Here is a 15,574-nt window from a genome sequence, read left to right on the forward strand (position 1 = left end):
GCGTCACCCACTCACCTGGTGAGGTCTCATTATGGCCGAGAACCGGTCGGGAAGTTGTCATAAACTGTGATGGGGAAAGCTGTATAATGTTTGGCTTGCGTTAGGGTTCCGGCGTTTGATGCGTAAGCGCCTCTTGCGGTTTGTTTTCTATCTCAAACGTCCGTTGGTGATTGAGATAAAAATGTAGAAGCATCGGTATGGAGTCCTGCAGCAGCCCATGTTCACTGCCATTTCCCATCTGTGTTAACAGCACAGCGGGGAGGAATATGAACCGTTCTGAAAAGTGCCGGTACGCGGGTTTGGTGTGACTTGTACCGGCCCATATTGATCACGGGTGGAGACCGTTTTCTGTGGCTCTATCAGTTGCAATTCCTTCGTTTATACTGCAGGTGCTCCAAGACATGATCCCACCCAAGAAGCATCTGCTGAAACATCAGCCGGCCAACGCGCAGATCGGCCTCATGGAGGGCAACACCTTCTGCACGACGCTTCAGCCGCGCCTCTTTACCATGGACCTCACCATCATGGAGCACAAGCTCTTCTTCTCCGAGGTGTGCCAGCGGCCGCTCTTGCACCGGCAAGGAGTGTACGTTGCGGTTATTGGGAAGGAGGAGAAACACAATGAGGTTATTGGGAAGGATAGTGGGGTGCAGTTATTGGGGAAAGAGTGCATTGCAATTGTTGGAAAGTACATTGTAATGCGGTTATTGGGAAGGGGAGAGCACAGTGCAGTTTTTAGGAGTGAGGGTGGAGTGCGGTTATAGGGACGAAGAGAGTAGTGTGGACTGTTCTCTCTACAACTTTCGTGCGATTATTGGAAAGGAGATCACATTACGGTTATCAGGAAAGACATGGCATTGCGGTTTGTCGGAAGGAGATTAACGTTGCGGTTATCACTGCGGTTATTGGGAAGGAGGACAGCATGACCGTTCTCTTGGTTCTAGATTTGAAGCTTTCGTGACTGCAAGGATTCATACTCTTAGTTTTTTCGATAAAGTCACGTAGGTAAAAAATGAAATAAAAATTAATAAAAATAAAATAATATAAATCACGACGTTTCGGAGGCAACACAAGTCTCCGTCATCAGGTGGGACCGTCACAGCCAGATTTGCTGTTTTATTAATTTTAATTTCATTTTTTACCTACGTGACTTTACCGAAAAAACTAAGAGTATGTTCTCTTGGTTCCCTCGTTGTACTTTTCTCCCTGCTCGCAGCTGCTCACCCTGTGCGAGGCCGAGGACGCTGCCCTCATGAAGCTGCCCTGCTACAAGTCGCTGCCCTCCCTGGTTCCCCTGCGCATCGCCGCGCTCAGTAAGTGCCGTGCCAGGTGCCTGCCCAGCTGACTCCGCACACAGAGAAATATTCCCCACCCCCCCACACCGCTATTGCCTTAACAAACCGTTGAAGCACGAGCAGCCACCACCGTTGTCATCGCACCGTCGACGTTGACTGCTGCCCCTTGCGCTCCCATCGGTGCAGAAGCGCTGGCGTCGTGCAACTACCTGGCCGAGGTTCGAGAGAAGATCATCGCGGCCCTCTTCAAGGCTCTCAACTCCAGCAACGACGAGCTGCAGAAGGCGGGCGAGTCGTGCATGGAAAAGGTGTCGTGTGTTTCCGCTCCGAAGCATTCGCCCCCCTACCCCCCCCCCCCCTCCCGGCTGAGTTCACTTCACGTTAATTTCACATGGCCCGCACGTGGCCGCATGTGTTTCCCCGCCATGTTTACTACGACTGTACCAACCTCTTCTTGGTTCTTTCGGTAAAGTCACGTAGAAGGGAAGTAATAAAATAAGTAAAATAAAACATAACAAAATAATTCTCACGAAGTTTCGGCCACAACGCAAGCAGCCGTCTTCAGGTGGAGAACAGGTCTGTCGGTCTGTCAAGAAGGCAGACTCTGCCTTCTCGACAGACCTGTTCTCCACCTGAAGACGGCTGCTTGCGTTGTGGCCGAAACGTCGTGAGAATTATTTTGTTATGTTTTATTTTTATTATTTTATTACTTCCCTTCTACGTGACTTTACCGAAAGAACCAAGAAGATGAATCCCTGCAGTCACGAAAGCTTTAAATCGAAATGTACCAACCTCATGAAAAAATCCTCCACCCCTCCTAAGGACTCCCTCGGCCTAACCAGACTTTACTGCCTTTACTTGCATCAAAGCCACATTCATGTCATTGCCGTGACTGAGTGACAGCTCTCGTTTTCGAGTGATATATTTTCAACATACCTTTTTTTGAGGAGCATTTTGAGTCCACAAGTTAATCGAGTCTTCCCAACATTAGTTACCTCCATATCACTCTTCTATTGCTGCTTCCATTGGTACTGTTTCCACGAACGTCACTTGTTGATTCATCAACCAATATTTAGGACTGGCTGCTTCATCTCAACCACACTTTGTTCGACGACTACACTGCAGATTGCAACAACTCACCCACTCACCGACCGACCCACCCACCCGCTCAACCACCACACAGCAGGTCACAACGTTTCCCTTTCTGGCTAATGCTACAGGTGCTTCCGTCATAAAGTACGCGCCGTCTTCTTCACAGTCGATGTTACAGATCCCGGGGCGTCATTCTAAACGAGTGGGCCATTGTTTGCTGCCTTCATGGTCCAAATTGGCCAACATTTTAAGAATAAATACTAGCAAGTTACGACTGTGATAGCCTTGCCGTGTAAGAATGGTACCAATACAAAATGTGCAGAATTATTATACAGAGGTGTAAGGAAAAATAGCCAACTCTGTGGACCCGTTCGTGTGTCTGTGTGTTGACCATTGATAGTTCCTGGAGGGCACAACCATCGGTATGGATCAGATCCACAATCTGATGCGGCCGCTGCTGATGCTTTTGGGCGACTACCGCAGCCTGAGCCTCAACGTCGTCCGTCGCTTCACCTCCGTCACCCGCCTCTTTCCCAGCTCGCTCAACGACAAATTCTGCGACCAGATCATGGTACGGCGGTGACACTTGGGCTGTGCTCGTGCGTATGTGCTGGCGTGTGTGAATGCTTGTGTGTGTGCGTGTGTGGGTGGATCTTCCCTGTCATCGAGCCTCAAAGTGTATCTAGCCCGGTACAATCGTTGTTGTGACATCATTGCCACTTAGTGGCGAATGCCGATTGTTGTTTATGCCTGCACATGCACGCGTGTGAGAGCATGTGCGTGCTTGTGTAGCGGTAGTGTAGCGGTTAATGCGCTGCGCTATGAACCCGGCGACCCGGGTTCGATTCCCACTCACAAAAAACACCAGTGACGATTATCTGAACCGGTCCTGGGCCTCCCTAGGTCGACTCAGCCCCAAATGAGTACCTGGTGCGGTGTGTAAACATCGCCACTGGGGAGACAAAGGCGGTCGGGCGTGGTGCTGGCCACCCACCCCCTCGTATACCGTTCCGGCCTTCATAGGTGCTCGCTAACAGCACTTACCCCTACAGTCTGTTCAGGCTATACGGGGGATCTTTTGTTTGTGCATGTGTATGCCAGTCTGTATGTACGTGCGTAAATTAACATATGTATACGCGTGTGTGAATATATCTTCATACGCGTGTGGAGTGTAATTGTACGTTGGCCTAATTTGTGAATGAGCGCTCATGGGTTCATTCAATGAATCGTTTGGGAAAGTGAGTTGGTTAGCTCTCGTATCAGTGAACTTGTCTACACGTGTACACGTGTGTGTGAGTGCGCGTGTGTCTCCCATTGAAGAAGAGTGTAACGCAGTGTTTAGCGCACTGCAAGTTCGATTTCCCCTCACTGCTAACATATCAGCGATGAATATCTGAACCTGTGCTGGGCCACTCTTAGGTCGACCCAGCCTTCAATGAGTACCCGGTGCAACAAAGGTGGTCGGGCGTGGTGCTGGCCACAGTACCCCCTTCGTGCACCGTGCCGGCTTTGATAGGTGCCTCACTAACAGGGCTTGCCCTAACGGTTTGTGTCGGCGATACGAAGGGACCTTGTCTTTTGTGTCTCCCACACAGCAACACCTGCGGAAGTGGATGGAGGTGGTGGTGATCGCTCACAAGGGAGGACAACGCAATGACGGATCGGTGAGCCGGTTGACGGGCGCCACTCGCCACCACTCATCCACATGATCTCTTGAAATCTGACCAAAAGCTTTCACTGGTTACAGCCTTTGGAGCGGTTTTGCCGGTTTCGCCGGATCGGCCCGGGACTGCCGAACAATGTTTGGAAGCGTGCCGGATGATCGATGATCGACTGTATTTCCACTTGTTGCGTGTGGTGTCACCTCCTTGTAAAGATCTGGGAAATGCTGGATCAGCACTTGTTTATATGCCACCCCATGTGTGTGTCCTTTTGGTTCATGTTATAGGTTGTTGTGTATAATCCCTTATAGGTCTGTGTGTTTTAATGTGTTATGCATAGCATGGCACAAGCGTCGTAGTGACGTCACCGCCACTTAGTGGCGAATGGCGGTTGTTGTTGTTACATAGGTCCTGAGTTTTTTGTGTTTTATATGTCAGTGTGTTTTATTTATTTTTAGTCCTTGTGTATAGTTGCTTTTCATTGGCCATAGGAAATGAGTCCACGTATGTTGTGTGTTACAAATCATGATGTATGATATGGTAGAGGTCTCTGTCTATTTATTGTGTGTTGTGGTTCCTTGTATAGAATGTGTAACAGGTCCTCGTGTTGAGTGCTATGATTCCTTGTGTGTAGTGTATTATAAGGTTTTCGTGCTTCATGTGTTACATGTCCACACATGTTGTATGATGCCTTCCATCTGTTTGACAGGGTTGTTGGCCCAGTGACCCCTGACCCTTACCGTGTGATACTTTCACCGGTGCTGTTTGCAATGCACCTGTGTGTGTGTGTGGGGAGCGGTAGTTTAGCGGTTATCACACTGCGGTACAGACACGGCGACCCGAATTCGACTCATGATCAACACCAGTGACGATTAACTGAACCGGTCCCGGGCCTCCCCTCGGTCGACCGAGTTCCAAATGAGTACCTGGTGCGGTGCGTAAACATCGCCGCGAGGGAGACAAAGGCGGTCGGGCGTGGTGCTGGCCACCCACCCCTCGGTGTACCTTGCCCACCTTCATAGGTGCTACTCGCTAACAACACTTGCCCCAACAGTCTGTTGAGGCTGTGCGGGGGGGATCTTTGTCTTTGTGTTCCCCGTTGATGAATGTGCCTGGCGGGGGCACCACCCTTACCCGTGCCATGATGTTTGTGTCGTTTTTCTCTGGCTCAGCCTGCCATGGAGGGTCTGGAGATGACGCTTGGGTGTGTCAGCCCGGCAGCGTTAGCTCCTGGCAATTATGGGATTTCATTGGTACTGCTGGCGTGTGCCGCATTCGTCGTTTTATTCGTTTACCGGTTGTCCATTCCACCGATGGGTCCTTTCCATTCGTCACGTGTTTATTATGATTATTATCGTTATCGTGGTGTGTATCCAGTGTCGAACGTGTGTTCGCATTCACGCGTTTTTGGTTTTCTTTCACGGATTGAGCAATGACGTTAAAGCAGCCGGAACGAGTACACGGCACCTTACGTTTTAGAGGTGTGGCGATTCACCCGCGAGCAAGCGGTGCCGTGAATTGTGGCGGATTTCACGATCAGGATTGCGTCTGACAATCAGTTAATTTTCCCATCGCCCTGGGTGTAAAGGTTAAGGTGCAACCCTGCAATCGTTTGCCCACGCATAGACAGCTCCCCTAAGGGGCCTCCTCCTCCACACTGGCCAGATTTCTTGGAAGAGGTGGGAGGACGTTACTCCACGACACGCGACCTGCCAAACGATTAACCACGACGTGCCCATTTGCACTCCTCCGCTGAGCATGCGGCAGCCAACAATGGCGGCAGAGGTCAGCCAATGTATAAGACACTCATGAATTGGCTTGAAAGCATCTTCATATCTAGAGGACTGCAGAGCTTCAGCATTTGTTGCTCGTGCCAGCTCACAGCCTGGCCGCTGCTTTCCAGCTCACGTCTGTAGTAGTATGTATAAACCTAAACATAATTCCTATTCGAATAGATTAAACGTGATGATTTTTACGCACGCGATTTGGTGTGCTTGTGTTGCGGGGCTTGAGAAACAGTCCTCGCGTAAAATCATGTCATTACTTCTCTAACGTTGCAAGACAATGTTTCACCATTCCACACGGAGCCATTTGATGGAAAACAAAACATTTGTGAACTAAAAATAATTGGCTCGACACCCACAGAGGGCGTTTGTCCACACAAATGAGGGACGTAGTTTTTTATTAATATTTAACGAGTTGGTACGACTGAACTCTATAGCGCAACTCACCGCTCGGCCAGTTGTTTTAGTCAAGTATTGCTCACTCCTATGGAGGTATTTAGTTTTTTGGTGTTTGTATTTTCAGTTTGTTATCGGGTCACTATCATCATCATGAGCTGCTGTGGAACACTCATCATCACCATCATCATCACTAACGCTACCAAGACGACCATCATCATGGACACTATCTCCAGCGAAAGCATCAGCATGTGACTGCAACCACGAGCATGATTATTGTTATCATCACCACCTTCAGCCATGTTCTGTCCACTGCTGGATGAAGCCCTTCCAACACCCTTGTCCATCCTTTCCTGCTCCTGCGCATGAGAGCTGATGCCATTACTCCATCTCCACGGTGCTTGGTCTCTCAAGACTCGTTCCTACCCTATTATCCAATGATGCCTACCGAATCATTTTGACAGTCAGTTTAGTATGTGCGCGATGGTGTGAAAGTCTGCGTTAGTGTACGTGTGAGAGTGTGTGTGCGTGTTTTTGAGAGAATTTGTGTGCAGTTGTTTTCAACGTGCAACATGCATAGATGCAGAATTTATACAGCCATGCTCGCCTATATTATTTATTAATTAAATTGTACAGGAAAATAACTGTTCAGTGTACTACCCTCCCATAGATGTTGCTCTCTGCAACAAAGTGACATCAGATGTCTAACATTAAAGGGATGTATGATGAAACTTGAACCAAAACCACAATTCCTGAACCCACCTATCCAGAATTGTTCATGCACAAGGAAGTGTCTCTCCATCCCTGGACACTTTCATGGCATGAGCGCACCGTGCCAGACTCGGGTGCCAGTTCCACTAGGGCCTCTGCCAGATCCCACAACATCGGTGGCCCTTGCAGAAAGTGAGTGAAGTGAGATGTTTCTTTTAGTTGTTTGATGCAAGCCAGCAACAAAAAAGTTCCTTTCCCCGCATGAGAGTCGCAAGACGTTCATCCCCTGCCATCGTCTCTGACAAAACCGCTCGCTGGACGTGGTGCATTTTCCATCATTGCATGCACTACGTGTTCTGAATGCACTTTATACCCTGTACGGTGATAACTTAAGAAGAGATCATAATGAGTAAAAGAGAATAGGCTTGACACTTTCCGGCAATAATAGAGGAGGTGTTAAGATGTTGGAACGCCAAATCAACACATGTTACAAGGCATCGTGTCTCCATTAACCACATGCTTGTGGTAAAACATGCAAACAAACGCGATTTGATAATTATGCATTGTCCTTGGATCTGATTGGCTTACACCAGAGACCGCCTCCTTCATGGCCTTGTCTCACCGGTGTTAGACCAAAGAACGCCAAAAGGCACACGGTACGACCCAAACACGTGTCGGAGAGCCGTACGGCGCCGCCGCGGAAACCCACGCAGAGCGGTGAAATCAAAACTTGCGGGTTGGTGGCTCGTGTTGTCTTCAATAACCGGATGTTGGCTTACAGCGACCCTGACACTCTCCCGACGAATCGTCGTGGCGGCTCTGTGCGTTTTTCCGTGGCAGGAAATGAAGATTTGCGCGGCGATCATCAACCTGTTCCACCTGATACCGGCGGCGCCGCAGACCCTGGTGAAGCCGCTGCTGGAGGTGGTGATGAAGACGGAACGTGCCATGCTCATCGAGGTCCGACCCCCACCAGCATTTATCAAATGGGGGGCGGGCTGGGGGGGTGGGTGAGAGGGACGGGGGGAGGGATTGCGGCTCCACCAGCCAGTCTCTGTGTTGTTACCCTCAAGTACGTGGTTGTTTGTGTATGCTCGTGTGTTCTTTCTACACGGTGTTTTTGTCTAAAAGTTGGAGAGGTTTACCAGCCCCTTGCACCCATCCATCTCCTTCCCCCGTCGCCCTCCCCTGTCACCCCCCCCCCCCCTCTCTTCTGTTTCACTCCCGGCTCCTCCATCTCTCTCCCCTCTCCTCCATCTCCAATCCCCGCTCCTCCTTCTCCCTTCCCTCTCCCCCGTCTCCCTTCCCTCTCCTACGTCTCCCTCCTTTCTCCTCCAGGCTGGTAGCCCATTCCGGGAGCCACTCATCAAGTTCTTGACTCGCTACCCAGCTCAGACGGTGGAGCTTTTCATGATGGAGGCCACGCTGAACGACCCGCAGTGGAGCCGCATGTTCATGGTGTGTGTATGTGTGTGTGTATGTTTGTTCTTGTCGGGACCGGTAACGTAGTGGTGAGTGCACCTGCACTACGAACGTGTAACTGACCGGTCCTCGGCCTCCTCTTTGGCGACTCAGCCTTAATTGAGTACATGGTGCGGTGAATAAACATCAGCACTGTGGAGACAAATGCGCCAGGGCGTGGAGATTGGCCACCCATCCCCTCGTGTGCTGTGCTGGTCTTCAGAGGTGCTCGCTAATAGTGCTTTCCCTGACAGCCTGTTTAAGGCTATACGGGATAACTTTTACTCTGTGTGTCACAACACGCGCACACGTGTTCCGACACAGTGATGTTTCACAGTTTGATCATTGAACCGCTGAACTTACGCGGACGAGTACAAACGTTGGCGAAAGGTGAACGGAATACCCCGACTACCGGCGGAAGTCCTGAAATGTGAAAACCGCATTGCACGTGTCGGTGACGAGGAGAACACGGGAGCAGTTTGTGCATCAGTGTCGAGGAGCGACCACATCCACCAACCGCAGCCGCCAGTCGCCCTCAATTAACGCTCGTGTTGGGACAGAAACGCTGGCACGGCGTTAAAACCTCCGTGTGCCGCCCCACGGATCGAGGTTGTCGCGAGCAAAGCTGTGCGAGCTGATGCTTCGAACGTGTTTTTGACGCAGAGCTTCCTCAAGCACAAGGACGCCAGGCACCTGCGCGACGTCATCTCGGCGTCGCCCGTCCGCTTCGTGGGGCTGCTCGCGCCGGCCGCCACCCCGCCCGCTCGGCCCGGCTCCCCAACCACCGCCCCCAGCAGTCGACTTGACCTGCAGTTCAACGCAATCAAGGTGGGGGAGGGGGGGGCTGCCACGGTGCGGCCTGTGAGATTGTATGTTTGTAGGGTTGAGCTTTTGTCGCACTGTACGTAGCCAACCGTGCTAATCGGAGGTGCGGGGCGAAGGACGACAGCCTTAAGAGTGGCAGTCGCGATTAAAGGCCACGCAGGGAATGGATGCACGTGGATGTTTATGATGGGTTTTTTTTTTATTTAACACGCTGGCTTCTACGGCCAAATAATCGTAATGAAGTGTTTTTAGTTTAGGCTGCGTAAATGCAAATGTGTCGTAAACCCACCTCTCGGGTGGGTCACGTAAACAAAACATGCCAGTTCGTTACTAGTTCAGCACACCGATGTGTTGGCAGGTTTAACGACCCATTAATATTGACTAGATCTAACCCAAAAACCTCTTATGGATTTATTTTTTGTACGTTACGCATGAATCCGATTCTGGAAACGTAACTCGAGCGTCGGAGCGGGCGACCGTGTGGCGCGCGCAGATCATCAGCATTCTGGTCAAGCACGACGAGAAGTGGCTGCCGGGCCAGCCGGGACTGGTGAGCCACCTGCGGCGCGTGTGGGTGAGCGACGCTTTCCAGGAGCGCCACCGCAAGGAGAACATGGTGACGTCGCACTGGAAGGAGCCCAAGCTGCTCTCCTTCTGCCTGCTCAACTACTGCAGGTGATGCAACACGCGCACGTTCGCTCGCTGACTCGCTCGCTCTCTCAGTTGCTCGCTCGCTCACTTACACGCTCACTAATGAGTTCACTTAACCACCTAGCCACACTGTGATTCAGTCGCTTAGTCTCTAACCCGTTTACTCACTGACGCGCTCACTTTTCCACCACCGTCCGTCCCTCTTATTCACGTGATCACTCATATGGTTGCTCTGAGGTTGTCTAAATCCCTCGCTCACTCAATTGCTCACTCACGAGTTCACTTAACCCTTCCACTCTTACCCACCCTCCCCCCACTCGTTTACTCACTCACTCATCTGCCCACCCACCTGCTCACTTGCTCTCTTGCGCACTTGATAATCCCCTCTCCCACCCACAGTGAGGGAAATAGATTGTGGCGTTGCAAGACCATGAGGTATGGTGAGAGCATGGAGGTGGAGGGGGGGCGGGCGTGGTTTACCTTCACCCAGATATTTAAGAGACCATGGCCGATGCTGCCTCTGCTGATGATGGTAACAAGGACGGTGACGGATCGTCGCGTTGGTATCGCGTTGGTGGCTGTGGCGGCGCAGGAACCACTACGGGGAGATGGAGCTGCTGTTCCAGCTGCTGCGGGCGTTCACGTCGCCACTCCTCTGCAACGTCTCCTTCCTCAAGGAGTACATGGAGGAGGAGCTTCCGCGCTCGTACGGCGTCGTGCACAAGAGAGCGCTCTTCTTCAAGTTCGTCGAGATCTTCCACGACGCCACCTTCCCCGAGGAGCTCAAGGCCAAGGTACGACCGCGCTATTTCTCATCGCGTGCACATTTGTCCCTCGGCGTAAACAAAAAAAATGACACATTCCATCAGCCACTCGGCCTTCTGGGAGTGCATAATCCCAGGAGCGTTGCTTTAACACACGCAAACTCTGGACCGGTTTCGATATCCAGTGTCTCAGGCTTATTTTATTTTATCAGTGCTGGTGAACTGCCTGACCTTAACACGTAGGCGTACGCGATCAAAATCATCCATAATACAGGTTTTTTTGGGTTAGATCTCATAAATATATAAATGTGTCGTTAAATCCGCCAGTTATACTTAGTGGCGAAACGTCGTACTCAGATTGTAAATGTTGTGGCTTGGCTCTCCAACACACCGGTGTGCTGGACTAGTAACGAATTTGCATCTTCTGTTTACGTGACAACCCTTACTAATTGGCTGTGTTGGGTAGTGGCGGGTTTAACGACACATTTACATATTTACGCGATCTAACCCAAAAAACCTGTATTACGCCAGACCTTTAAAATCGTTGTGGAGCAGACTCATCACGTGCATTAGTCTGCTGTGGTGGATCCTGACCTCAGATGTCCTGTGTGCTGTCCTCCCCCCCCACCTCCCTCCGCCCCCCCGCAGGCTCTGCAGCACATCCTCATCCCTGCGTTCCAGAGCAGCTTCGAGAAGGCGGAAGGAGAGGCTCTGCTGGGGCCTCCCAACCCCGAGGGCGACAACCTGGAGAGCATCAGCAGCGTCTTCATCAACAAGGTGGGCGGGCTCGGCGCCGCGTCGGCAGCACCGCTGACGGCACCGTTGGCTTGAACGGCGCGCGTCAAAGATCCCGTGACGTTATTCGAACAAGAGTGATATTAGGCCACGTGTGCCGGCGTCACGACCAACATTTTTTTTCGAAAATTACTTAATTGGAAAACCTGCGCAGCAACACCGCCCCCTGCTGGTAGAGTAATTTCCTCTTGCAGCCTGGTGCTGCGTCCGCCATTCGCCGCAGAGAGTCAGCGGCCACTGGGGGTCACCCACTGTGGCAGTACTGCAGCAGGGATGTTTGTGTGTGTGGTGGGGAACTTGGGTGTAATGGTTAGCGGAATGTGGTACTGACCCGGGGACTCGTGTTTCATTTCATCTCACAGCTGGTTTGGTGTGTAAATGAGAGCACTGGGGAGATTAAGGCGGCCGGACGTGGCATCAACCACGCCACTCGCGCCCTCGTGTGCCGTGCCGGCCTTCATAGGCGCTACTCGCTAACAGCACTTGCCCCAACAGTCTGTTAAAGTCTTCTTGGTTCTTTCGGTAAAGTCACGTAGAAGGGAAATAATAAAATAATAAAAATTAAACATAATAAAATAATTCTCACGACGTTTCGGCCACAACGCAAGCAGCCGTTCTCAGGTGAAGACCAGGTCTGTCGGGGAGACAGCGTCTGAATGAAACACCACCACGCTTAAATATGTCGGAAAGAATCCCTGCAGTCACGAAAGCTTTAAATCGAAAGTCTGTTAAAGGCTACACGGGTGGAACCTTTGTCTTTGGTGTGTGCGGGGGGGCGGCAGGTGCTGGAGCCCGAGAAGCACGGCGAGATGCTGGACTCGCTGCGGATCGCCGTGCTGCAGTTTGCCGCGTTGCTCGTGGAGCACGCGTCGCACCACATCCACGACAACAACAAGAGCCGCAACACCAAGCTGCGACGCCTCATGACCTTCGCCTGGCCCTGCCTGCTCAACAAGACGTGCGTCGACCCCGTGTGCAAGTACCACGGCCACCTCGTGCTGGCCCACATCATCGCCAAGTTCGCCATCCACAAGAAGATTGTGCTACAGGTGACGCTCCTTTTTAACAATGATGATGATGATGATAGTAATCAACCATTCATAATAGGGCACCACGGTGGCTAGGAGATGTTAACTACCTTGCCTGATATGTAGGAGGTCGTGGGTTCGATCCCGACCCTGTTTCGCCTGCTGTATAGTTGCAGTTTGCGTGGATTTTTCTCCGGGTCCTCCGGTTTTTCCCTCCACATTTAGAATCGACGTGCGTTTAGAGTATTTGGCCGCTATAGATTTCCACGTCATAAGCCACTTCGTTGAGCTATCATTTGTGACCAGGTCGCTTATCAGAAAGAGCCACATCGCTCAGTGGGCCTTGCTTACCTGGAAAAAAAAAGTTTTTTTTGGTAAATGTTTCGTAAACCCACCTCCATCCGACACAGCCAATGAGTGAGGTTTGTCACGTGATCAAAACGTGCCAATCAGTTACTCCTTCAGCACACCGATTGCAATCGCTTGGTGATGCTGGTTGCAGTCGCCAAAGAAACGTCGTACTCAAATTGTAAATGTTGTGGGTTTGCTATCCAACACACCGGAGTGCACAATAGATTAAAATGTAAGAAAGTCACGAAAACAATTAAAGTATATCAGTCCTATTTTTCATCACGAAATGCCTTGGCAAGGCAGCAAAACAACAACAACAAACAAACCCAAACCACACCAAGACAACGCACGGTCGCTCAACAAAATGGCACATTAAAATTGGACTATCGATGTGCAGGCAACGACCAAAGTAACAAATCACATTGGCAAATGTGATTATATCCAGCAGTAATCTCTATGCCTCAGGATACTTTTTGACAAGTAAGACGTTCGATGTTCCAGAACATTGGTGCTGTAACGCCGTAAGGTTTTGTCACCTCTTGCAATTCGCTTAAAAACCACGCCGGCGCCGCCCGCATCGTCCCGCAGGTGTTCATCAGCCTGCTGAAGGCGCACGCGCTGGAAGCACGACTGGTGGTGCGGCAGGCGCTCGCCATCCTCACGCCGGCCGTGCCCGCGCGCATGGAGGAGGGCAACCAGCTGCTGGCGCACTGGACGCGCAAGCTGATGGTGGAGGAGGGCCACACGGTGCCGCAGCTCGTGCACATCCTGCACCTGCTAGTGCAGCACTGCAGGGTCAGCTGCTCCCTCGTTCACGCACGCTCGCTCGTTCACGCGCTCGCTCGTCGCGCGCTCGCCCGCTTACTTATTCGTTGGCTCGCGGCGTCGATGGCACGCTCGCCGACTCGTTCACTCATCCCTTGGTTTGCTCACCTACTCGTTTGTTTGCTCGCTCACAAGTTATTCATTTAAATTGAACTCTTCTCCGAACGTAAACGTTTTGAGATTGCAAGATTAGCATTCCCTTGCGTGTTCCCTAATTCCCTACCCCACATCCCCCGCTCTATCTCCGCTCCCTGGCTCCTCCCCCCTCACTTGCCTTTATAGCCTTTTGTTAGAGCAGCCCTTTTGCCCACTTCAGCAATTGTTTCTTGCTGTGGTTGTCCCACCTGATGATGGACGCTTGTGTTGCGCCCGAAAATGTATTATATTTTTTACACCTACGTGACTTTACCGAAAGAACCAAAGAGTATGGATCCCTGCAGTCACGAAAACTTCAAATCTAGATTAAGAATAGTCTCACCGCATGAATGTTGTCGTCGTCATCATCGTTTTCCACTGTCGATCGATTGCCCAAGACCTCTCCATGCAGTCATTGTCGCTCGGCAGAGGATCCTGCAATGTCACCATTCGATCTCGCTCTTGCCCATGAACCAATCTCATCGCCATCTCTCTGGTTATTGTCCTCTAAGGCTCACTCTCACTTTTGGATGACGATAACGATGACGTTTGTGGCGAGACTATCCGTGTCATCTCAAACCGTTGTTATATGCGAGGCCTCCCTTACACTGCACCGCCCCCCCATCTCCCCTCCCGAACCCCCACGATTCTACCATTCTGCCAACTCCACCGGGAAATGTATTGGATTCCAGAAACAGAGTTGCTATTCGACTCTGGTCTCCTAAACACACCTCTGGCGTTGCGTCTCTCGCGTGTGCCGCCGGCCCCGGTGTGTAGGTGTACTACCCGGTGCGGCACAGCCTGGTGCAGCACATGGTGTCGGCGATGCAGCGGCTGGCGTTTACGCCCAGCGCCACGCTGGAGCAGCGCAAGCTGGCGGTGGACCTGGCCGAGGTGGTCGTCAAGTGGGAGATGCAGAGGATCAAGGATGCGCAGGTAGGGAAGGCTGGGGCGGGCACACGTCATTTTGTGTTATCCACCAGCTGGTGACGATATATCGATCTCCCTCTATAGCTAGTGTCTGTCATCTGTACATTATATTCACAGGCAGTCCTTGTCTTACGAACACGCGCGCTTACCACCACCCGCACTTACGAAGCAGCTTCCATGAAATATATTTTTTACATCGACTTAAAACGTGAACTCTCACTTGCAAATCGAACCCGCGGCACTATTTTGTTCAGCTGAGCGATCCTCCGTGAGATGTGATGAGTCGGTCTCGTGCTGGGAGTGAGTGTGTGTGTGGGCAATTGAATTCAGTAGATTACCGCGTTGCGACTTACGTACCGTTTGACTTACAAGTGGGCCCCAAGAACAAATTATGTTCGTAAGTCGAGAACTACCTGTATTCATAACTGACCAAAGCACCCAGAATTCCCCCCCTCCACTGTTCTCATCACCCCACTAAGGCCAAGCCAGCGCTGAGCCTGGAGAGTGCTTGGGTGGACAGTACAACAACATGTTTGTCTTTGTTCAGCCGGAGGAGGAGGACACGGAGCACCCGTCCTGCTCTGACGCAGCTGCAGCGGCAGCGGCGCTTAAACGAGGCCTCCCGGCGGAATCGACGCAGGACGTCAAACGCTTCCGCGTGGCCACTGCGACGGTAAGGGGCCGATATCGTGGGGCTGTGGGGCGCCAGCTAGGTGTTTTAATAGCGCGATGCTGTCAGGAAGAAGCTGTACCGCAGATGTAGTCTGGTAGCTTTACAGGCGAGTGAGATGCTGGCGTGTGCTCTCCCACTTGAGGAACCCGCGGTGTGGTCTTTGGGCCGTGACGTGGGCACGCAAATGGGCCTACTCG

General features: G+C 51.6%; 1 protein-coding gene across 4 annotated transcripts in view; it reads left to right on the top strand.

The window, feature by feature from the left end:
• TRRAP (transformation/transcription domain associated protein) overlaps window positions 1–15,574 on the top strand; it is a 137,482-nt gene that overhangs the window by 25,884 nt on the left and 96,024 nt on the right. For 2 of the 4 annotated variants that reach the window (XM_061557410.1, XM_061557420.1), the window contains exons 27-42: window positions 390–551; window positions 1,217–1,313; window positions 1,482–1,603; window positions 2,788–2,958; window positions 3,983–4,051; window positions 5,221–5,301; window positions 7,780–7,899; window positions 8,278–8,397; window positions 9,064–9,228; window positions 9,719–9,900; window positions 10,469–10,670; window positions 11,289–11,417; window positions 12,218–12,484; window positions 13,403–13,609; window positions 14,552–14,710; window positions 15,252–15,377. In XM_061557410.1, the coding sequence (XP_061413394.1) occupies window positions 390–551; window positions 1,217–1,313; window positions 1,482–1,603; window positions 2,788–2,958; window positions 3,983–4,051; window positions 5,221–5,301; window positions 7,780–7,899; window positions 8,278–8,397; window positions 9,064–9,228; window positions 9,719–9,900; window positions 10,469–10,670; window positions 11,289–11,417; window positions 12,218–12,484; window positions 13,403–13,609; window positions 14,552–14,710; window positions 15,252–15,377 (2,379 nt within the window). The remainder of the gene's footprint in view (window positions 1–389; window positions 552–1,216; window positions 1,314–1,481; window positions 1,604–2,787; window positions 2,959–3,982; window positions 4,052–5,220; window positions 5,302–7,779; window positions 7,900–8,277; window positions 8,398–9,063; window positions 9,229–9,718; window positions 9,901–10,468; window positions 10,671–11,288; window positions 11,418–12,217; window positions 12,485–13,402; window positions 13,610–14,551; window positions 14,711–15,251; window positions 15,378–15,574) is intronic. The other 2 variants (XM_061557429.1, XM_061557439.1) reach the window with 1 other exon arrangement.

Source organism: Lethenteron reissneri, chromosome 3 (assembly GCF_015708825.2).
Source record: "Lethenteron reissneri isolate LAM-NWPU_2019-01 chromosome 3, ASM1570882v1, whole genome shotgun sequence".
Lineage (NCBI taxonomy): Eukaryota > Metazoa > Chordata > Hyperoartia > Petromyzontiformes > Petromyzontidae > Lethenteron > Lethenteron reissneri.